The sequence below is a fragment of the Mobula hypostoma genome, chromosome 4, assembly GCF_963921235.1.
Source record: "Mobula hypostoma chromosome 4, sMobHyp1.1, whole genome shotgun sequence".
In the NCBI taxonomy this organism is placed as follows: domain Eukaryota; kingdom Metazoa; phylum Chordata; class Chondrichthyes; order Myliobatiformes; family Myliobatidae; genus Mobula; species Mobula hypostoma.
Window position 1 is genome coordinate 162,830,438 of NC_086100.1, and position 23,273 is coordinate 162,853,710.

The 23,273-nt window shown below is 40.2% G+C and overlaps 1 protein-coding gene across 2 annotated transcripts in view; it reads left to right on the forward strand.

The window, feature by feature from the left end:
- Positions 1 to 23,273, forward strand: part of grid2 (glutamate receptor, ionotropic, delta 2) — a 1,226,075-nt gene that overhangs the window by 921,184 nt on the left and 281,618 nt on the right. For both annotated transcript variants that reach the window (XM_063046850.1, XM_063046851.1), the window contains exons 7-8: positions 857 to 1,018; positions 2,788 to 2,907. In XM_063046850.1, the coding sequence (XP_062902920.1) occupies positions 857 to 1,018; positions 2,788 to 2,907 (282 nt within the window). The remainder of the gene's footprint in view (positions 1 to 856; positions 1,019 to 2,787; positions 2,908 to 23,273) is intronic.

Sequence of the window (23,273 nt, forward strand, 5' to 3'; positions counted from 1 at the left end):
TTGCACATTGTTCTGACATTTCAACAGAGAAATGCCATCTTTATACAAAATTGACTCAGCTGAGGATGTTGGTTGTTTGATAAACGGTAGGTTCAAATTCTTTATTTGCATGATAAATCACCATTCATAACGTAGGTGTTAAAAGTCAATGGAAACTGCAGGCAAACAAGCGATGATACTTTGAAGCTCATAAAGTAATTATCCCGCTGTTGATCATGCCTTACATCCTTCGATTACATCCTTATCTTTTCTCCAATGCCAAATAGCTTCAGTTTCCTGCTGTACAAAAGGGAAGCTATGCTCTTCAAAGACCTTTACTTTAAGGCCTCTCTGACCTGGGTTAAGTGCACACTATCCATAATCTGTCCTTGCCTGGACATTACCTTAACCCTTGCCTAGCCATCTCCTCTCTTCTTTTCCAGTCCACATGAAGGGTCTCAACCCAAAACACTGATTGGCCATTTCCTGTCACAGCTGCTGCTTGACCTCGCAAATACGAGGAAATCTGCAGATGCTGGAATTTCAAGCAACACACATAAAAGTTGCTGGTGAACACAACAGGCCAGGCAGCATCTCTAGGAAGAGGTACAGTCGACCCTTGGTCAGGACTAACTGAAAGAAGAGCTAGGAAGAGACCTGTTGAGTTCCTTCAGCTGCAGATTCCAGCATCTGTATTTCAGCAGCTTTTTGTGCCTCCATTGTGATGTTGATTCCTTTCCCTCAAATTTTAGTGCAACCCTGCCACCAGTGTAAAATAATCTCCCATGATCATTAGTATTTTTAATACTGAGGATAACCCATGAGGGATTGGCATAGCTCACAAAACCATTAATCCTGAGTCTTGTCACCCACACAGATCACCAACCTCTACATCTATGACACTGTGGTTCTGCTGGCCCATGCTTTTCACAAGAAGCTGGAGGATCGGAAGTGGCACAGTATGGCCAGCTTGACCTGCATCAGGAAAAACTCAAAGCCTTGGCAAGGTGGACATTCCATGTTAGAGACCATCAGGAAGGTACAACAGCAATGAATATGGGCTTATCCCTTGATGATATAGAGCAACGAAGTATTGATTAAGAACATTCAGTAAACCAGGTGTCATTCATCTTGTGTTCAGTAATATCTTTACTCATGCACAGACTCAATTGAGCAAATGAGAAGTAAACATTTTCACTGGAAGAAGGGTCTTCAAACAGAAGATGAAGATAAAAATGATTATCAGAAATATGAAGGAGTGATGCTATAGGAAGGATATCATTTTACCATAAGGAGGATGTCATTAAACTAGAGAGAGTGCAAAGCAGATTTACAGAGATGTTACTGGGAATGGAGGGCTTGAATTATAAAGAGAAGATGGATAGACTGTGCTTTTCCCCTAGGGCATTGGTTGTCGAGGGGTGACCATATAGAATCATGAAGGGTCTAGGTACAGTGAATTGGTGAGTTCAGAGCTAAAAGCCAGAAGTTTCAAGTGAATGGAGGAAGATTTAAAACCTGAGCGGCAGTTTTTACACACCAAATGTAACGGAGTGAGCAGCCTTAGGAAGTGATAGAGGCAGGTACGATTATGACATTTGGACAGTTACCTGAATAGGAAAGAGTTAGAAGGGTATAGTTGAATATGAACAAATAGGACTAGCTTACATGGGAACCTTGGTCAGCACAGACCGGTGGGGCAGAAGCCCCTTTTCCATGCTTTATATCCTGGTGGCTGTATAAGGAGAAAAGACATTTTTATAAACTGATCTGATATTAGTGGAGGGTACTGCCTGATATTGCAATGGAAGCAAATGAATGGTAAGAGAGAAGAGTGAAGCAAAAAGACCTGGAAAGTTCACTCAAAGAATCACTATTATCCCAATGGGACAAATCCAGTTCTGTGTGATTCTGTGAAGGAGTAATATACATCTGTTTGGAGTTGAAGCACTGTTTACCTCACCCCAAACAAAATAAAAATGTTGCTGGATCTGGAAATCAGAAATAGAGCTCAAAGTACAACAGGGTCAATGGAGAGGTAATACTTCTAGACAATGAGCTAACGTCAGTATAACGTTACATTCTTTGTCTAATCCAACAGGTGTCAGAATCAAAATTTAACTTAAGAATCATTCATTCATTTATAGGATTGTTAATGTAGTTCCTCAGTAATTGTTGAAATTTTACTAAAAGTTTTAAGTGCTAAAGTTTTTGAATCCTTAAACCTGAAAATAAACTTCAAAACCATAGCAAAAGTGATGTATATATGAAATTTGGAATGAAGATCTATTTTATATGTGGAGAAGGTGTGTAACTGGTTTCGTGATGAAGGGATGGGCTGGTAATAATGTGTTCAGCTTCCAGGGTAACTCTATTTGAAAAATTGAAAATGCACTTTGTTACATCACTAAATTGGTAAATTGATTTATTATTGTCACATGTACATAGGAAAAGTGATTTTTTTTTTGTTTTTCATGCCAACTAAACAGATCATTTCATTGCAACACTGTACTGAGGGAAAACAATAACAGAATGCTGAATAAAGAGGTACAGTTACAGAGAAAGTTCAGTGCAGGCAGACAATAAAGTGCATAAAAAGGTAGCTTGTGGATTACATTGGGTGTGATGAATATTTAAAACCCTGAATCATCTTCCACAACTTCAGCCAAGTATTGGTGAATTGTGATGAAAAGTGATGGGGAAACTCTCACTTTTGATCTCCTTATTAGGTTTCGTAATGGTCAAATGTTTCCTCATTGGGGTTTGGAACTCTTAGAAACATGTTTTAAATATGTCATGTTCCCCTAGGGAGGAGTGAATGGAATGACCGGCTTTCTGCAATTTAAAGATGACGGTGGAAATCCAAATGTGGAATTTGAAATTCTGGGGACGAATTATGGAGAGGATTTAGGAAGAGGGATCCGTAAGGTAAGTGAATTGCTGTTATCAAATCTATTAGACAGAAATGCACCTTTGTTGTGTAGGCCAGACACCCAGTATTAATGTGGGCCTATAGAATTCCTCATCTTAAATTTGTGTACATTAATAGTTAGAGTAATCTTGCAGCCAAGTTTCTAGAGACCAAGAATATTGATCTGGAGATTTGTCTTCTAATTTACCATATGTACACTGGTGAAAATTAATATTCAAAAACTGAATAAGATCTTGTTTTTTCTAATCTACTATCAGTAACATTGACATTGAAGCTTCATGCAGAAGCAAATTTTGTTAATTTACATCCTTGAAAAAAGAAATTTGTTATACTTTACTTGTCTGGATAATATGTAAGTCCATCTACCTGAAGAAGTGGTTGAGGCAGGTACAGTAACACTTAAAAGACATTTGAACAGGTACATGGATAGGAAAGGTTTAGAGGGTATAAGTCAATCACAGGCAAAGGCACAGAAACATGCTAAAATGGGCACCTTAATTGCCATAGACATTAAGGTGAAAGTGCAAAGGAGGTGAGCGGAACAATTTTTTACACAGATGTGGGTGTCTGGAATGCAAGGCCAGGGGTGGTGATGAAGGCAGATACAACAAACGCCTTTAAGAGATTTTTAGATAGGTATATGAATATACAGAGAATGCAGGTATATGGAACATGTACAAACAGAAAGGGTTAGTTTAAAATGGGCATCATTAGCTAAATCAGTTCAGCACAACATCTTGGGCTGAAGGACCTGTTCATGTGCTATGACGTTCTATGGACAAGTTAGGCCGAAAGTTGCTATATGACTCTGTTCTATAGACTCAGAGATCAACCACAGCCTAAGTACTGCTAGTGGAGACTATGCAAGATTAAGAAAAAGAATCTTTGAAGACTGTGACCTACAGGTCCAAACAAATCTTTTGATCTACAGAGCAGTTGTCCTCCCTACATTCCTGTATGGAGCTGAATCATGGAACAATACCACCAGAGATCTCTATGAAAGATTTTGATGATGAGATGGAAGGACAGACACTGTATCCTAGAGGAAGCCAACATGAACAACATCTCCACCACAACAAAGCAATAACAACTCCAATGGATAGGTCATGACATCAGGATGCATAACTCAAGTCACCCTAAACAGATCCTTCACTCCCAGTTGAAGGAAGGCCATTGAGCCCCAGGTGGGAATAGGAAACGCTTCAAAGATAACATTGAAATTGGCATGAAGAAATTCAACATTACATCTAAAAACTGGGAAGACATTACACTCAATAGATACATCTGGAAAAAATCTTATCAAGGGGGAACTGCACTACATGAGAGCAGTCACCGCAGTGCCACAGAGAACAAGTGGCAGCTGTGAAAGGTGAAACAAACCCACCAATAGACAACCCCTTAGGAGAATATCATACTCGACTCAAGTGCTTGCACACTACTGTATGACACTATGACATGCGACATCCTGTCAATAGATAACTGTATCAAAAAAATTATAAGAGTTGGTTGAAGAAAAAGAAAACCTTCATTTTCACGTGTCCTTGTAGGGAATGAAGAGATTATAGATAGTGTAGGCAGATAAGTTTATTTTAATTTGGAATACTGGTTGGCACAGATGCTGTGGCGTGAATGACCTATTTCTGTGCTGCACTGTTCTATGTTCAATATTTTTTAAAAGCAGACTTCCACAAAGGGTAATAGTACATAGAGCAGCACTTGAATTTCTGCCCTATCTTATCTGAATAATGTTATTATTTGTCTTAAAAATAACTAGTGTGTGTCTGTAACCTGTCTAAATGTGTTTCTTTTCCCATATTTTTAACCTTACCTTTTATGGGTTATCACTATGGCAAAATAAAACAATTTAGTTTTAGAAGCATAGCCATGTAGCCAAACTTCCTCAAAGTCTGACAGTAAAAAAAGGTCAGATGTTCAAAAAGATAGTGGTGACTGGATAATAGAATAGGGAAATAGAGAAATGGGGAATTGTAGGTGTGAAATTTATAGCAGATGTTACAGTATATAAGAAAGGAATAGTTTTGGAAGGTTGTTGAGACAGGCTAAATAAAAATAAGTGAGTGATTGAAAAAGATTTACTCAAGACATTGTAAAGCCGTACAAGACATTAAGGAGATTGCGATGCTTTATACTTCCATATCAAATCTACAGGTTTGTCAACAGCCTTCTCCATGTTTGATATGGCAAAGTTATGTTCACTGTGACACGAACATATAAGTTGCAATAGCGGAATTAATGCTTCCATCAAACAACTAGCACGCTATTGCTTTCCTGTGTCAATTTCAAGTGAACTTTCATCAGTACAGTGGAGATGGAAATACTAATTGGAGACCTTGAGTCTTCCCCAAAGAATCTCCTGAAAGCTTGTTATAATTAATGTATAGACTTCTGATCCTGTTAGTTGACCTGCTGTCAGAGCTGAGAGGAACATTGTTAAAGTGGACCATTTGGTCATTGTGGTATCTTGCCAGATGAAAATAGACTGCCTCATTTTCAGTACTGCCAGAGTGATTATATTTCTAAGTACTTGATTTGTTGAAGCAAGTTGGCACACTCTTCAGACTTAGCAGAAACAATATATGTAAGTATATAAGATACTAAAAATGATTTGTACGTTGTCATATTATGTTACTTTTAACACTTACATTACTCTGTTTTCAACAACATTGCAGTGCTACCAACATCACAGTCTTTTTAATAGAAACTATTCAAGTACTCTTATTGAACTTGACACCCAACACAGCTACATGAATTCAAACCTTTCAGTTTCAGTTCAGCAGACACACAAGACAGCACAGTAGTACAGCTAGTAGAACCTTTGCTGCACAAAGTCTGAGACCTGAGTTCACTCTAGACTGACTTCAGTTGCTTAATGTATGGAATTTGCATGTTTTCCTTGTGACTGCATGGATTTCTTCTGGGTGTGCCTCTTGTGTGTAGAAAAGTGGTAGAAAATAGGAGAGTTGATGGGACTGTGATGTTAATTGAAAAAAACAGTGAGATGAATGCAGAATTAGTGTAAATAAAAGTTTATGTTGAAGCAAAGGGCCTGTTTCCATGCTGTATAACTCTATGATTATGTTGGTGAAGCTTGTACATTCAAAATAAAGATGGCTTCCCAAATTGGAGTTGAACCTTCAGTGCCCCTAACCTGTATGGATCAAAGAAAAAGGTCCTCAGCAATATGCCAAGATATAGTTTATGTCCTAATCTATTTCACCTTCCAAGGTACAGAACCAATCATTACTCAGAGTTGTTTGGGTCACATTTTTCCTTCAAACTTCCAATGCAAAAGGAAGACTTAACTGATCTTCTTCTAATCTCCCAACTTAAAATTGGGCAGAATCCAATTTTAAGTTATTTCTCTGGAAGTCTTGGTAACTTTCCATCAGATAATTTCTGCTAAGAAAATCCAGGCGCAGGTGAGTGAAGGTGAATCTTAATATCACCCATTATCGAAGGAAAGATGAATAGCTCCTCCTAGTGTGGTGGTGATCATTTCTGCCAAAGCTACCTTTGCGGATGAAGATGAGATTGTAGCTTTAGCCCTCATGATGGCTGCTTCTCTAGCTGCTTACTGCAGGCCCAGTCTGTCTGTTACATCCTTCAAGACTTGGCCAGCTCTGTCAGTGCTGGTACTACCAACACCCTTTTGGCAATAGATATTGAGCTCCCTATCAAGTGTACATTCAGTGCATTGGACCATTATGCCTCTCGTTAATGTCACACCGCTGATACACTGATTCAACAATTTAGGAAGGAATGGAGTTTGGAATCAAGAGGTGGTTTCCTAGATCATGTTTGACCTGATGTCAGGAGTCTCAAATCCTGAGGATTACTAGGTCTATCACCGTACCAACCCCACCTTATTGTACCTGCAGATACAATAATGATGTACAATTGGCCTTAAGCCTGGCACATAAATAAGCAAGGAATAAAGGGATATGGATCATGTTCAGGCAGAGTAGATGAGTTTAATTTGGCATCATGCTCAGCATAGACATTGTAAGCTGTAGGCCCTGTTCATGTACAGCACTGTTTTTATGTTTTAAGTTCTCTGTTCAGAGTACCTCTAGTGGATTTGCCCTGTGAGTTGGTCAGAATACTGTAATCCCAGGTGAATGTGACAGAAAAGTCTAGCATATTTTCTGCAAAGTGAAATTTCTGCATGTAAGAAAACAACTACATCAAGTTCTTGTATGAATTATCAATGGAACACCTCAGTTTAGGCCGAGAGTCACTAGGTGTTTTTTGGAAAGATGCTCCAAATTAAATGGCATGTGGTCTGCCCATTCTGATTCCTTCTGTTTCCCTGTGCCAGTTACAGAAGGACTAAATGACTTAGTTTTATACTATTCATTCAAATAAAGAATGCAGGTTTCATCCTCTGAAGGCCAAGAGTGAACTCCATCTCAGAGTTTTGTTGGTTACTGTTATTAATGACCAGATTGTTCTATTTAAATTCCTTGGTGGGATATAAACTCAGGTTTATGAGCCTCAGGTTATTGTACATCATTATTGTGTCTGCAAGTACAACTCCTGAGCCCAGGCCTCAGGATTTAAACTTTGCTCAACAATGATCTCACCAACTGCAAAGATCCAAGTGTGGTATCATCTGAGCTGCATAAATCAATGAGCAATTTCTGGGTATTCTTAATTCCTAGAATTTTAATCATTTATTCATTTGTTTCCCAGCAACATTAGGTTCAACTTGTAATCCTCTTTCCAGATTAATAAGGTGCATATATTTCTGTGAATGGGTTTGCAATGGTGTCACATTCAAAAACTATGTGTGTCTATTTTACAAGACAACTATCAGTTCTGAATGTCTCTTAAACACAATCTGCTGTCAATGTGAGGCGGAAATGAATGTAGTCATTTTTGGAGAACGTTAATGCTCATTGCTGCCCCAAGCCATCAAGGCCATAATGGGTAAACATAGTGCTGTTACTGTTATTGTGTTAGCAAAGCTTATGAGCCTGATAAGAGGAAGCCACAATGATGTATCTCAGTAGGGAGCCACAGTGTAGCGCTGGCTGAAAGATCAAGGCAAGAAATGGGACTCATTAAAGCGTGACAAAAATCATTGAACATCAGAAGCAATGCTTGGCCATTACAAGCCATACTATCGCAGGATCTTGTATCATTTTTGACAATAATCAGCTCAAGTTCATACAATCTTTTATGTAGACAAAAATATTGGGCTGGAGATAAACCATATGTATTTATTCCTTGCATTGTTGTTCCTGTAACAATCTTAAATGAAAATAATCTCACACAGAGAAGTGTGTTTATGCATAAATAAACTTATAGGGTGCTTTATACTTTTCAATCCTATTACAAGTGAGTGTTTAGAATCATACATTTTACAACTAGCACAACATCCTCTCTTTGAAGTGATATACCAGAGGAAAGGTTTGATGGGAAACTTGTACCAATACCCTCTTAGTGTAAGAAGGTCATGGGTTTCACTTCCATCATTTAATATGTTGGTGGAGTGGTTTTCCCTCCCAAAACTCATACCCACCTTAATTGTGAGGTAAAAACCTGTATATCGAAATGCACCCTAAATCATAGTACAACTGGAAAAAAAGGAGTCTGTAGATACCGGAACCTGGAGCAAAAGAAAACAGTACTGGAGGAATTCAGCAGGTCAAGCAGCTTCTGTGGAGGGAAATGTACAGTTGACCTTTCAGGTTGAAACCATTCATCTGGCCACATAATTGACATTTCAGGTCAGACCCTTCATCTCCAGGTTCAGGAACAGTTAATACCCTACAACCATCAGGCTCCTGAACTGGAATGTTTAATTTCATTCACCACAACTCTTAGTTGCTTCCATAGCATACAGACTCACTTTCAAAGATTCCACAACTCACGCTCTCAGTATTATTTATCTTTTACTTGCAAAACTTGCCTTACCTAGAACATGGAACAGTACAGCACATGAAAAGGCCATTTGGCCCACAATGTTGTGCTGAACCAGCTAAGAAGCAAACCAAAAACACCCAAACACTAATCCCTCCTGTATCCCTCCATCGTCCTTACATCAATGTGCCTATCTTAAAAGCCTCTAATATATTTGGCTCTTCCACCATAACAGGCAGTGCATTCCAGGCATTCCCCTTACATTCCCCTTAAACTTCCCCCTCTCACCTTCAATGCATGCACCCGGTACTAGACATTTCAACCCTAGGAAACAGATATTCCCTGCCCACTCTATTTATGCCTGTCATAAACTTGCGAACTTTTAACAGATCTCCCCTCAGCCTCTGGCACTCCAGAGAAAACAACCCTAGTTTATCCAGCCTCTCTTGCTAGCACATGCCCTCTAAACCAGGCAACATCCTAGTAAACATCTTCTGCACCCTTTCCAAAGCCTCAACATCCTTCCTGTAGTGGGGCAACCAGAACTGTACATAATACTCCGAATGTGGCCTAACCAGTGTTTTATAAAATTGCAACATAACCTCTTGACTTTGAACTCAATACCTCAACTAATAAGTGCAAGCATTCCATAAGCCTTCTTATCTACCTTATCGATCTCTGCTGCCACTTTCAACAAGCTATGAACTTGGATTCCAAGATTTCTCTGCTCAGCAACACTGTTAAGGATCTTGCCCTGAGCAGCGTACTATCTCCTCGCATTTGCCTTACCGAGTTGCAACTCCTCACTTTTATCTGGGTTAAACTCCATCTGCCATCTCTCTACCCATATCTGCAACTGATCTATATCATGCTGTACTCTTTGCCAGTCTTCTGCACTATCCACTATCAGCAATCTTGGTAACATTCGCAAATTTACTAACCCACCCATCTACATTTTCATCCAGGTCATTTATATAAATCACAAACAGCAGAGATCCCCACAGAACACCACTAATTACAGACCACCAGCTTGAATAAGTCCTTTCAACCACTACCCTCAGCCTTCTATGAGCAGGCCTGCTCTGAATCCAAACAACCTATTTGCCGTGGACCCCTTGCATTTTAATCTTCTGAATTAGCATCCTCTGAGGGACTTTGTCAAACGGCTTACTGAAATCCATGTAGACAACTTCCACTGCCCCACCCTCATCAATCTCTCTAGTCACCTTGTCAGAAACTCAATCAAGTTGCTCAGGCCATGCTGGCTCGCCCTAATTAGGGCATTGGTTTCCAAATGCTCATATATCCTACCTTTAGAGTTTTCTCCAGCAATCTCCTTACATCTGACATGAGCCTCATGGGTCTATAGTTCCCAAGACCTTCCATTGTTCCTTTGTTAAATGGAGGTACAACGTTAGTTACTCACTAGTCCTCCAGGACCTCGCCTGTGGCTAGACAGGACACAGAGATACCAGTCAAGGGCCTAGTAATCTCATCCTTTGCTTCCTTCAATAACCTGGAGTAAATCCCATCAGGCCCTAGAAACTTAATACTCATTAGGAGGCCCAACATTTCCTCCTACTTGACCTCTAACTATTCACGGACTTGAACAATTAACTGATTCCCTTTCTACAGATCCTGCCTAGCTTTCTGGATTTTTTCCTGATTTTCTGTAAGTATTTGCTTGGAAGATGGTGAATATTATCTTTAAAAGCAAAACAAAACCGTAAAGCCTGGAAATCTTAAAATTAGAGAAACTGGGCTGTTCAGATACCATTGGTGCAGAAAATAAGAGTCAATGATCATTTATCAGAAGGCTATCAAGTTAAATATTTTTTTTTATTCTCTCTGCACATATGCTGCCTGATTTGCTAAGTATTTTAGCAGTCTCTTTTTTATTTTCTCATGTTCTTCTTTGAGTCTATTGAAGTTTCTTTTAATTCTACCTGAAAAAGTTAAGGCAGTCCAGCTTCTGCACCTTGTCTAAAGGACAGGACACCCAGCATCTCAGAAACTGCTGATCTCCTGGGATTTTCACGCAGAACCATCTCTAGAATTTATAGAGAGTGGTGCAAAAATATCATCCAGTGAGTGGCAGTCTAGGGGTAAAAATGGCTTGTTAATGAAAGAGGTCAGAGGAGAATGGCCAGGCTTGTTCAAATTGACAGAAAGCCAAGTCATATAACCACATATTACAACAGTGGTGTGCAGAAGAGCAACTCTGAATGCACGACATGTCAAATCTTGACATGGATAGGCTAGAGCAGAAGACAACCATGAGCATACACTCAGTGGCCACTTTATTAGCTACAGGAGTGTAGTAAAACTGAGCCAAAAAGATGACCGGCAGATATGGCTATTTCTGATACAAACAGAATGGAAGAGAGTTATCTTTTCAGAGAATTTACTACTTTATTGCTGGAGGCTGCAACGTGTCCAAATGCACATTGAAATGCTGTTCCTCATGCATGTGTTGGACTTCATTTTAATAGCTCAGGAAGCCGCAGGCTGAATGATTAGTGAGGGAGTGAAGTGGTGAATTAAAGGGAGAGGCAAATGGAAAATCAAAGCTGCTCATTTGGACTGAGTTCAAAACTGTCCAGTTTGTGGTTATACTATGCTTTATGTAGAACCCATATGGGATAGGAAAAGCTGAGAGGGATATGGGCCAAGTGTGGGCAACTGAGCCAAGTTTAGATGGACATCATGATGAGCATGGGTAACGAGGTCAAATGGCCTGTTTCCTTGCTGCATGACTCCATGAGTCAAATACCTAACGTATTTGATCATGGACAAGGATAGATCTGGTCCTAGAGTTAAGGTTCTGAACTGGAAGAAGGCCAAATTTGAAGAAATGAGAAAGGATCTAAAAAGCATGGATTGGGACAGGTTGTTCTCTGGCAAAGATGTGATTGGTAGGTGGGAAGCCTTCAAAGGGGAAATTTTGAGAGTGCAGAGTTTGTATGTTCCTGTCAGGATTAAAGGCAAATTGAATAGGAATAAGGAACCTTGGTTCTCAAGGGATATTGCAACTCTGATAAAGAAGAAGAGGGAGTTGTATGAAATGTATAGGAAACAGGGGGTAAATCAGGTGCTTGAGGAGTATAAGAAGTGCAAGAAAATACTTAAGAAAGAAATCAGGAGTGCTGAAAGAAGACATGAGGTTGCCTTGGCAGTCAAAGTGAAAGATAATCCAAAGAGCTTTTACAGGTATATTAAGAGCAAAAGGATTGTAAGGGATAAAATTGGGCCTGTTGAAGATCAGAGTGGTCAGCTATGTGCGGAACCAAAGGAAATGGGGGAGATCTTAAATAGGTTTTTTGCATCTGTATTTACTAAGGAAACTGGCATGAAGTCTATGGAATTGAGGGAATCAAGTAGTGAAATCATGGAAACTGTACAGATTGAAAAGGAGGAGGTGCTTGCTGTCTTGAGGAAAATTAAAGTGGATAAATCCCCGGGACCTGACAGAGTGTTCCCTCGGACCTTGAAGGAGACTAGTGTTGAAATTGCGGGGGCCCTGGCAGAAATATTTAAAATGTCGCTGTCTACGGGTGAGGTGCCGGAGGATTGAAGAGTGGCTCATGTTGTTCCATTGTTTAAAAAAGGATCGAAAAGTAATCCGGGAAATTATAGGCTGGTGAGTTTAACATCGGTAGTAGGTAAGTTATTGGAGGGAGTACTAAGAGACAGAATCTACAAGCATTTGGATAGACAGGGACTTATTAGGGAGAGTCAACATGGCTTTGTGCGTGGTAGGTCATGTTTGACCAATCTATTGGAGTTTTTCGAGGAGGTTACCAGGAAAGTGGATGAAGGGAAGGCAGTGGATATTGTCTACATGGATTTCAGTAAGGCCTTTGACAAGGTCCCGCATGGGAGGTTAGTTAGGAAAATTCAGTCGCTAGGTATACATGGAGAGGTGGTAAATTGGATTAGACATTGGCTCAATGGAAGAAGCCAAAGAGTGGTAGTAGAGAATTGCTTCTCCGAGTGGAGGCCTGTGACTAGCGGTGTGCCACAGGGATCAGTGCTGGGTCCATTGTTATTTGTCATCTATATCAATGATCTGGATGATAATGTTTAAATTGGATCAGCAAATTTGCTGATGATACAAAGATTGGAGGTGTAGTAGACAGTGAGGAAGGTTTTCAGAGCCTGCAGAGGGACTTGGACCAGCTGGAAAAATGGGCTGAAAAATGGCAGATGGAGTTTAATATAGAATAGTGTGAGGTATTGCATGTTGGAAGGACAAACCAAGGTAGAACATACAGGGTTAATGGTAAGGCACTGAGGAGTGCAGTAGAACAGAGGGATCTGGGAATACAGATACAAAATTCCCTAAAAGTGGTGTCACAGGTAGATAGGGTCGTAAAGAGAGCTTTTGGTACATTGGCCTTTATTAATCAAAGTATTGAGTATAAGAGCTGGAATGTTATGATGAGGTTGTATAAGGCATTGGTGAGGCCGAATCTGGAGTATTGTGTTCAGTTTTGGTCACCAAATTACAGGAAGGATATATATAAGGTTGAAAGAGTGCGGAGAAGGTTTACAAGGATGTTGCCGGGACTTGAGAAACTCAGTTACAGAGAAAGGTTGAATAGATTAGGACTTTATTCCCTGGAGCGTAGAAGAATGAGGGGAGATTTGATAGAGGTATATAAAATTATGATGGGTATAGATAGAGTGAATGCAAGCAGGCTTTTTCCACTGAGGCAAGGGGAGAAAAAAACCGGAGGACATGGGTTAAGAGTGAGGGGGGAAAAGTTTAAAGGGAACATTAGGGGGTGCTTCTTCACACAGAGAGTGGTGGGAGTATGGAATGAGCTGCCAGATGAGGTGGTAAATGCGGGTTCTTTATTAACATTTAAGAATAAATTGGACAGATACATGGATGGGAGTTGTATGGAGGGATATGGTCCGTGTGCAGGTCAGTGGAACTAGGCAGCCAAGAAGGGCCAGAAGGCCTGTTTCTGTGCTGTAGTTTCTATGGTTTCTATGGTAGCTTATTGTTGAGGTGAAAGTAGCTTCTGAACATTAGGTTTTTGCTCATTGAAGGAAGTTATATTTTCTGAATCCTGATATGAACCCAGAGGCAGTACTGGTTGCCATGGTCACCCCAAAGATATATCCAGACAAGATCCAAGAAACCCTTCTCTGTTTAAGGTCTGTAGTGCTTGGTTTAAGAAGTTCACTCACAATTCATGAAGGCCTGGGAATAGATTAGACAGTGGTTGCAAGAAGTGCTTAAAGAGAGCTCTTTCAACTTCAGTATGGAATAGATAGCCCAGAGTGAAATCAGTAAAAATTTCCATTTTTAAACTTGCCACAAAGTAATTAGGGCCCTGGTGGAATTGCCAGCTTCCCCTCATTAATAAGACTAATTGATTTAATAATTCTTTGCATGACTCCAGATCACTGGGTTCTCATTGAATCTGGCCCAGGAATTACTCTGGGGATTGGAGCATCATGACAACTAAACTGAGAAGCTACTAAATCTGGGATTCAGGAATTAATTTTTAAGCTTTTGTTCACATTACATCCATATTATCAGACGAAGAGGGTCATACAGCTATGCAACATAGAAGCTTTACCTATGGATAAGAACAAATATGTAAGAACAAACCACTGCAGATCTCAACAATGTGAGGTGAAGACCTCCGTTGGTCAGAGTTGACCATGGATATTGCATCCTAGCTGTCTAGATATGCAAGCCTGGGCAGTACGATATGGAGAGCAAGCTGTTGCCCACGTAGCAAGCCCCACCTCTTCGTGCATCTGATGAACTGAAAGGAACAGGAGAGACTGATACAGTTTGGTACCAGCAGAGTCACAGGAGTTGCCAAACAGCATTGAGCTCAATGTAGGGGCTCCAGCTCCAGAATTTTCCCTCAGGGTTTACTCTCAAAGCCTTCCCCAAGAGTGGGTATAGACGCATGGTAGTGGAGGTTTGAGATCACAAACAAGAGAAAATTGGCAGATGTCAGGAATCCAAGCAACACACACAAAATGCTGGAAGAACTCAGCAGGCCAGGTCCTGCCAAAGGATCTTGGCCCAAAACATTGACTGTACTTTTTTTCTATAGATGCTGCCTGGCCTGCTGGATTCCTCTAAAATTTTGTGTGTATCGCTGAGGTTTGAGATCAGAATTTCCTTCTCCTAAATGAGCTGCCAACCATGGCTAATAAACCCCATCTGCCCAAACCGACTGGTTTTAAGGTGCCAGTAACTGCTTTTGCCACTTCTTTTGTCAGTAGAAACGGTTCTGCCGGGCTGACTAGCTAAGCCGCACGTGAAGGCCAGGACCTGGACAAGAAAATAAAAAGGAAAACGAGCAGCTCTTCCTGCCTCTTGAGCCACTTCAAGAGGATCATGGTTAATTTAATATTTGGTCCAGGTCTACTTTGCTGGCTAACTCTTCCTCCACCCCTAGCCACCAGCCCTACGTTCCCCTGTAGACCAAAAATCTGTCCTCCTCAGCCTCAAAATATAACAAATGATACTGTCTATGGTAGAGAATTCCAAATACACACAACCCGCTGAGAGAAGAAATTCCTTCCCATCTGAAGTTTAGGTTCTCCTGAGACAATGCTCCTTTCCCAGTGATATGACCCCAAAACATCCACCCTGACAAGTCCTCTATATGTTCCAATCATACATTCTCACATTCCTCTCAGCGTCAATGGTGATTAGATGAGATTAGATTAGATTCAACTTTATTGTCATTGTGCCGAGTACAAATACAAAGCCAATGAAATGCATTTAGAATCTGAGAATATGAGGAGTCAGAAAAAGAAGATGGGGGGAAGGGAGGAAGAAGTACAATATGGTAGGTGATAGTTGACACTGGGGGGGGGAGTAAAGAGCTGGGTGCTTGATTAGTGAAATAGGTAAAGGGCTGGAGGAGAGGGAAATCTGATAGGTGAGAGTAGAAGATCATGGAAGAAAGCAAAGGAGGAGGAGCATCAGATGGGTTGATGGGCAAGTAAAGAAAAAAGTGAGAGAGGGAAACAGGAATGGAGAATGGTGAAAGGGAGTGCAATTACCATAAGTTCTATAAATCAATGTTCATGCCATCAGGTTGGAGGCTACCCAGATGGAATATAACTTGTTGCTCCTCCAACCTGAGTTTGAGAAATTGATCTAGATAACCTCCTTTCATTGAGGGATAGATATTGGTGTAGAGATAAGAAGAATTGCAATCTGTATAAAAATATTACCATGAACTACATTACCCAATGTAACATCATTAGGAATTTATCCAAGGGACAAAATGTTTGGAGTTTGCGCTATGTGGTATGTGGTTGTAACAGACTATTTTGTTTATGTCATTGATTTACTACGCATTTAATCTCTACAACCAAGAATGAAGTTCTATCTCAGCACCTCCAACAGAGCTGCACTTGCTTAGTATTATTCTGCAGTATCATTTGAAATTCTAACCTTGGATGTTTAACTCAGAACTTTCTGACTCAGAGCTGAGAATATTACCCATTCAGCTTTGGCTTACCACAGGACTTCCACAGGATTTTAGCCATTGGGCATTAAGTTAATGTAGTGAATTGTGCAGTTGTTCTAGCATTCAATATCAGGGACCAAATAATCAACAAGACAACATTAATAAAATTGTAGCACTACACTCAGTTGAAAGACTTGGCCGGAGAAATACATTGATTTAAATTAAAGAAGTCCATGTATAAAAATCGAGCCTGAAGTCAAAGTTAGAGCAAAGGATATAGAAGTTGAAAATATTTCAAAAACACAAAGACATAAATAACACATTGTGGTCTGTTGAGTGCAAAGCTCTTCATCAGCAGCAAGTGGAGTTCAAAGATCTGATTTCATGCTTTCTTTTATGCCTGGTTAGAGAGCAACAACATGGACCATTCAGCCCACAATACCAGTGCTACCTCTTTGAAACTGCTGTCCAATTTAGTCCATTGTCCAGGTCTTTATTGTTAACATAACACTGTAACATTATGTCTCCCCAATTTCTTTCAGATGTGGGTCACTTTGCTTCGTACTACACCATCCTCATACATTGAGGTTCATAAGAAATTTCACTAGTCCACTGTAGAGCTCCATCCAATTTCTCTCTCTCTCTCTCTCTCTCTCCCCCGCCCCCTCCCCCTCCCCCCCCCCCGTCCCGCTTGGATAGTTGTTACCATTTATTCTCCTGTGTTCAAAAAGCTTCTCAGTCTTGAAGAAACTCAATGACTCGGTACTCAAAGCGCTCTGGAGTAGAGAATTTTAATGATTGACTATCCCCTAAGAAAAGAAATTTTCTCCTCAGTTTTGTCTTAAATGGACAGCTATTTATTCTAAAACTACTTCTCCTGCTTCTAGATTTCCTGATGAATGTAAACAGCCTCTCATCATTTGCACTTTTGAGTTCTCTCAGGATGACTGAACAATATCGCTTTACATTCTTCAATCTCCAACAAGTGTATGCTTAATCTGTTCAATTATTTCTCAGACGACAACCCCTTCACTGCAGAAATTGTCCTGCTGAGCATTCTCTGGCCTCCTTCCAAAGCAAACTTATCTTCAATAAGGTGATCATTTCTGTACTGTACCCACCCTAAGCTCTACACAGTTCTAAATAGCAAGGGCAAACAACTACAGAATGAAACCTTTGGTTCTTACAAAGGGCTGTTTTAAACTGGGTTTTTGCCATACCTTTTGCAAAACTGAAAGGAAATGCTGCAAAAATTTTGCACAAAGTTGAAGTGTTTAACACAGTAAAATGTCCCAAGTTGCCAGACCAGAGAATTATCAATAAAAAATTGACAAAGTATTACAAAAAGACAGAGGACTTTTTAAGGAGGAGAAAGGAGGCCAAAGGTATGCAGAGGATGTTCTGACCAGCAATTTAAAATGCGCCCAACTATGATGGCACATTTAAAATCTGGGATTTGTCAGATTTTGGAGCAGTACAGAGATCTTAAAGATTTGCAGTGCAACAGAAATTTAAAGAGAAGGCGAGAACTGTAAAACAAGTATGAGGGTTTTAAAATTAAGGCATCTTAAAAAAGGTCGCTACATAGAGTAACAAGCACAGCAGCAATGTTGTGTTGTGAGTTTGGATACGCATAGAAATCCACTCTAGCAATGTCATAGTTTTTTGCTTGAACTGAATTAATTGTTTAATAGAGGTAAGAGTTTTACTATCAGACCAAGGGTTAAAATAATCTGTCTACAGACCTACTCAAAAGTACTTTATCAACTCAAAAGTTCTTTATCAACAGCTAGCAGCCAACAGAGAGATGTTTTCATGTGGCAGGGCCTCATCTACAATATGAAAAGCTATCCTTTTAGTTCAGTGGGAAGAAAAATTACATATAGTTTCTACTATACTTGCCAATGAAAATGTCAGAAGTGGAGAATATAAATCAAAGTGAGTTCTGATGGTCTAATTTTCGCACAAATGCTTTGCCTGTGTTTCAGTGATATAATAGATACTGCGCCATATAATTAGAATATTTGAGCTTTTCTATGAATCAATGTGAATGACAATATTCCAGTCATTTATAGATTTTATTTTTCTCTTTTTGTGTTTTTTTTTCTTTCTGTAGCAAATATATATCAGCTAGCATGTCCAAGTATCTTGCCATGAACTTTTTGTGGCACTAGATCTACAACTCTTGTGATATATTCCATATACAATCCACCAATGGAAAATGACCATTGACCCAGATGGTCCCTGATACAGCACTTACCCTCTCATCTTAGTTCATCCAAATGAAGAAAATGCAAAATCAGATAAATTTATGGCATTGGATGGGGGTAGAAGGTTTGTAAGAACCGAAGATTTAGTTCTGTAGTTGTTTCCCCTTGTTATTTGGAATGCCTTAGAATTGTGTAGAGCTTAGGTGGGTACAGTACAGAAGTGATCACCTTATTAAAGATAAGTTTGTGTTGGAAGGAGGCCAGGCAAAACTCAGCAGGACAGTTTCTGCAGTGCAGAACCATGACTGTAGACCATCTGATCCAGCTGATTTATTTACTTTCAGACCTTTCAGTTTCCCAAGCACCTTCTCCCTAGTAATGGCAATTTCACTTGCTTCTGCCCACTGATACTTTCGATCTTCCAGCATACTGCGAGTGTCTTCCACAGTGAAGGCTGATGGAAAATACTTTTTCAGTTCATCCACCATTTCCTTGTTCCACATTACCACCTCTCTAGCATCATTTCCAGCAGTCCGATATCTACTCTCACCTCTCTTCTACTGTTTACATATCTGAAGAAACTTTTTGTATCCTCTTTAATATTAAGAGCTACCTTATCCTTGTATTCCATCTTTTCCTTCTTTATGACTTTTCAGTTACTTGCTGTTGATTTTTTAAAGTTTTCCAATCAGTTAACTTCTGGCAAATATTTGCCTTATTATATGCCCTCACTTTGACTTTAATATTGGCATTGACTTCCCTTGTCAGCCGCTGTTGCATCATCCTGCCTTTCAAATACTTCTTTGGGATGTATTGATCCTGCACCTTTTCAATTGCTTCCAAAAACTCCAGCTATTGCTGTTCTGCTATCATCCCTGCTAGTGTCCACTTACAATCAACTTTGGCTTGCTCTTCTCCCATGCCTCTGTAATTCCCTTCATGTCGTTGTAATACTGATACTGACTTTAGCCTTCCCTCTCAGATTGCAGAGTGAATTCTATCATCTTATGATCACTATCCCCAAAGGGTTCCTTTACCTTAAGCTGGCTAATAAATTTCAGTTCATTGTACAACACCCAGTCCAGAATAGCTGATTCCCTAGTGGGCTCAACCATGATCTGCTCTAAAATGCAGACATTCTACAAATGCACCCACTTGGGATATAGCACCCAGCTGATTTTCCCAATCCACCTGCATATTGAAATCCCTCATGACTATCAAAACATTGCCCTATGGGCATGCATTTTCTATCTCCTATTGTAATTTGTAGCCCACATCTTTGCTACTGTTCAGACGTCTGTATATAACTCCCATCAGAGTCTTTTTACCCTTGCAGATTCTTAGCTCTACCCACAACGATTGTACACCTTCTGATCCTATGTCACTTCATTCTAAGGATTTGATTTTAATTTTTTTACCAAAAGACCCACAGCTCCCCCTCTTCCTATCTGCCTGTTCTTTCAATACAATGTGTATCCTTGGATATTAAGCTCCCAGCTATAATCTTCTTTCAGCCACGATATAGTGATGCCCACAGTGTCATACATGCCAATCTCTAACTGTGCTACAAGTTCATCTACCCTATTTCATCTATTCTGTGCATTCAAATATAACACCTTCAGTCCTGCATTCATCACCCTTTTCAATTTTGTCCCCTTTAACATTGCAACTCATCTCGTTGACAACAATTTTGCCCTATCATCAGCCTGTACTTGCCAGCAGTCTCGCTAAACACTGCCTCTGTTTGTAAACCAACTGCCTCAACCTCAGCCCTATCATTCCAGTTCTCTTCCCCCTGCCAAAGTTATTTAAACCCTCCTGAACAGCTCTAACAAACCTTCCAAGGGGGAAGCCATTGGTCCCCCTTGGGTTTAGATGTAACCCACCCCTTTCGTACAGGCCTTACCTTCCCCAGAAGAGATTCCAATGATCCAGAAATCTGAACCCCTGCTCCCTGCACTGGTTCCTCAGTCACATGTTTATCTGTCAAATGTTCCTAATTACAATGCCCTGACTGGTGCATGTCACAGGCAGCAATCCAGAGATAGAGAGGGAGTTAACAAAAGGCAGACTGAGTGCCAGTGAAGTTAAAGTTGAGATATTGCCAAATACATGTATGGACAGGTGCAGTGAAAAACTTACTTGCAGTAGCATCACAGGAGCATAGCATCAGAAACAAAACATTCACAGAAGAAATATAAACATAAATTATGCAAAATTATACAAGAAATTACACAATTAGATCAAAAAAAATCAAAGCCCATTATAGTTCAAAGTGGTCAAAGTGGTTACAGTTTGCTATACTGAGGTAATTGGTTAGGCTATGCAGATTGATTTATGATCCAAATGGTTGTTCATTGTTCTTGAACCTGGTGGTGTGAGACTTCAGGTTTCTGTATCTCCTGCATGTGGTTCGCTGTAAGATTGCAATATTGGTTAAGGAATCTGCTCATCTGAGAGAAGGGTTTAAAGAGCATGAAACAAACTATTGGAGGAACTCAACAGGTCAGGCAGCATATGAAGGGAAATTGATAGATGACATTTCAGGTCAAAACCTTTTATCTGGCTGCTAGAAAGATCACTAAATAAAGCTAAACACAAGAGATGCTGCAAATACTGGAAATCTTGAGCATCACACACAAATTGCTGGTGGAGCTCAGCAAGCCAGGCATCATCTATGGAGGAGAATAACCAGTCGACAATTCAGGCTGTGACCCTTCACCAGGAATTGAAAAGAAGGGCACCTATTCCAAGATCAGTTAACCCCTTCCCTCCCACATAAGCTTCCATTTTCCATTCATCCATATGTCTAAGTGTTACTACTGTATCTGCCATCCTGGAAGTGTGTTCCTTGGATTTATCACTTTCTGTGTAAAAAAAAACTACCTCTGATATCCCTCTATATTTTCCTGTAATTACTTTTAAAAAATGCTCTCTCATATTAGCCATTGTCATCCAGGGAAACAGACACATGAATATGCAGAGAATGGAGGGACTGTGCGGGTTGAAGGGATTAGTCTAATTCGCCGTCATTAGCTTAGTTAGATCAGCACAGCATTATGGACTAAATGGCTTGTTCCTCAGCTGAGCTGTTCTGTGTCCTTTGAAAATGTCAAAATGGAACCTGAGGGAAGAAGCAGACTTAATTTCTTTGGTAAAAGGCAGGCTATCTTCAGCACTGCGTTGAAGTCGCTTTTCAATTCTCTGAGATAGGGCTTCAGCCTATGACCTTCTCACTTCAGAGACAAGAGTTTCCAACCTACACCTCAGTTGTCAGAGCTTTGGTTAGGTTCTGTGTACAGTAACTTCCTTCGAAGTATGACATTTTGGCTGCCTGTGTTGTCTTTGCAACAGACCTGAAATATTATTTAATTCAGCAAACAAGGAAAGATAATGCTGGGTAAGTCGTTCATCAAATGGTTCCTCTTGTTGATAAGATTGGGACAGTCTTATTCAGTGAGCAACTTATCTTCATCCTGGAGAAAAGCAGATGTTGAACAGCAGCAATTTTTAAAGGATGCAATAAGCAATCTGTGAGAAGAACTCGGTGGGGGTAAGCAGCATCTGTGGGAGCACAGAATTTGTGGGCATTTCAGGGCCAAATCCTGCATCCAGTGTAAAACATCGACAATTTCTTTCCTCCCACAGAAACTGTTCGGCCTGCCAACAAGATTATTTTTTGCTCCTCATTCCAGCCCTCTGCTATCTCTCCTGTTTTCTTTCTCTAGAGTGCATTTATTTAGCCTTACACAGGTGATGTGGATCTTTGAGGGGTAGGTTGACTGGCTAAGACATAGAAGGCTACATACAAAATTCAGATAAATGGCTCTGGTGTAGATAGGCAGGATCGTTGACATGAACCTGCTTCTCTCTATGACTGTTTGACAGGATTGGATCCACCCTGTTTTTCATGGAGACGGCAAACCTGGACAATACAACTGTATTGAAAAGCGAGCCTTTTTGGCCTCCAGGATTCACATCGCAAAGTGATTTGGAGAATGTTTGATGTGAATAATATTATAAAACCAGCATTGTGTCAGATCTGGCCCAGAGGTGTTGCAGGTGCTGAAACCAAGACTGGCTGCTGCAGTGCAAAATGTGGCCGGGTGTCTTTCCTGACATAATAATATCTTCAAACCTGGACTAATAGTCAGCCGACATGAGTTCAGATCTCACCGTGGTTGCTGGGGAATTGTAAATCAATGGATTATATAAATCTGGAGTTAACTAATAAGTATTGGTATCCAACAAGACAATAGCCTGATGTAAACATCCATCTGTTCTGTGGGCGGTAGACTTGTCCTAACTCAGCCTGGCCAGTTTCAGAACTCCAGAGCCATAACAATCGTCTTTCCTCATATTGCCCTTAAATTCAGCCAGTTTATGTGGAATTCAATGATGGATAATAAACGAGATACATCATGTCATAGAGTCACACAGCATGCAGTCAAGCCCTTTGGCACAACTCATCTATGCTGAGTTCATTACCCAGAGAGCTATTCCCATCTGCCCACATTTGGTCCATACCCTTTTAAACCTCTCCTATCCGTGTATTTATCTAGATAGATTTGAAATATTGCTAATGAGCTTGCTTCAGCCTCCATTTCTGGCAGCTCATTCCAAATATGCACCACCAGTTGTGTGAAGAATCAGCCGCTCGTGTCCCTTTTAAATCTCTCATACAATAGAACCTAGAACATGAAACAGTGCAGTACAAGAATGGAGCTTTTGGCTCAAGATGCCTGTGTTGATCATGCTGTCTATTTGACTCATCCCATTTGCCTGCAACTGGTCTATATCCCTTCA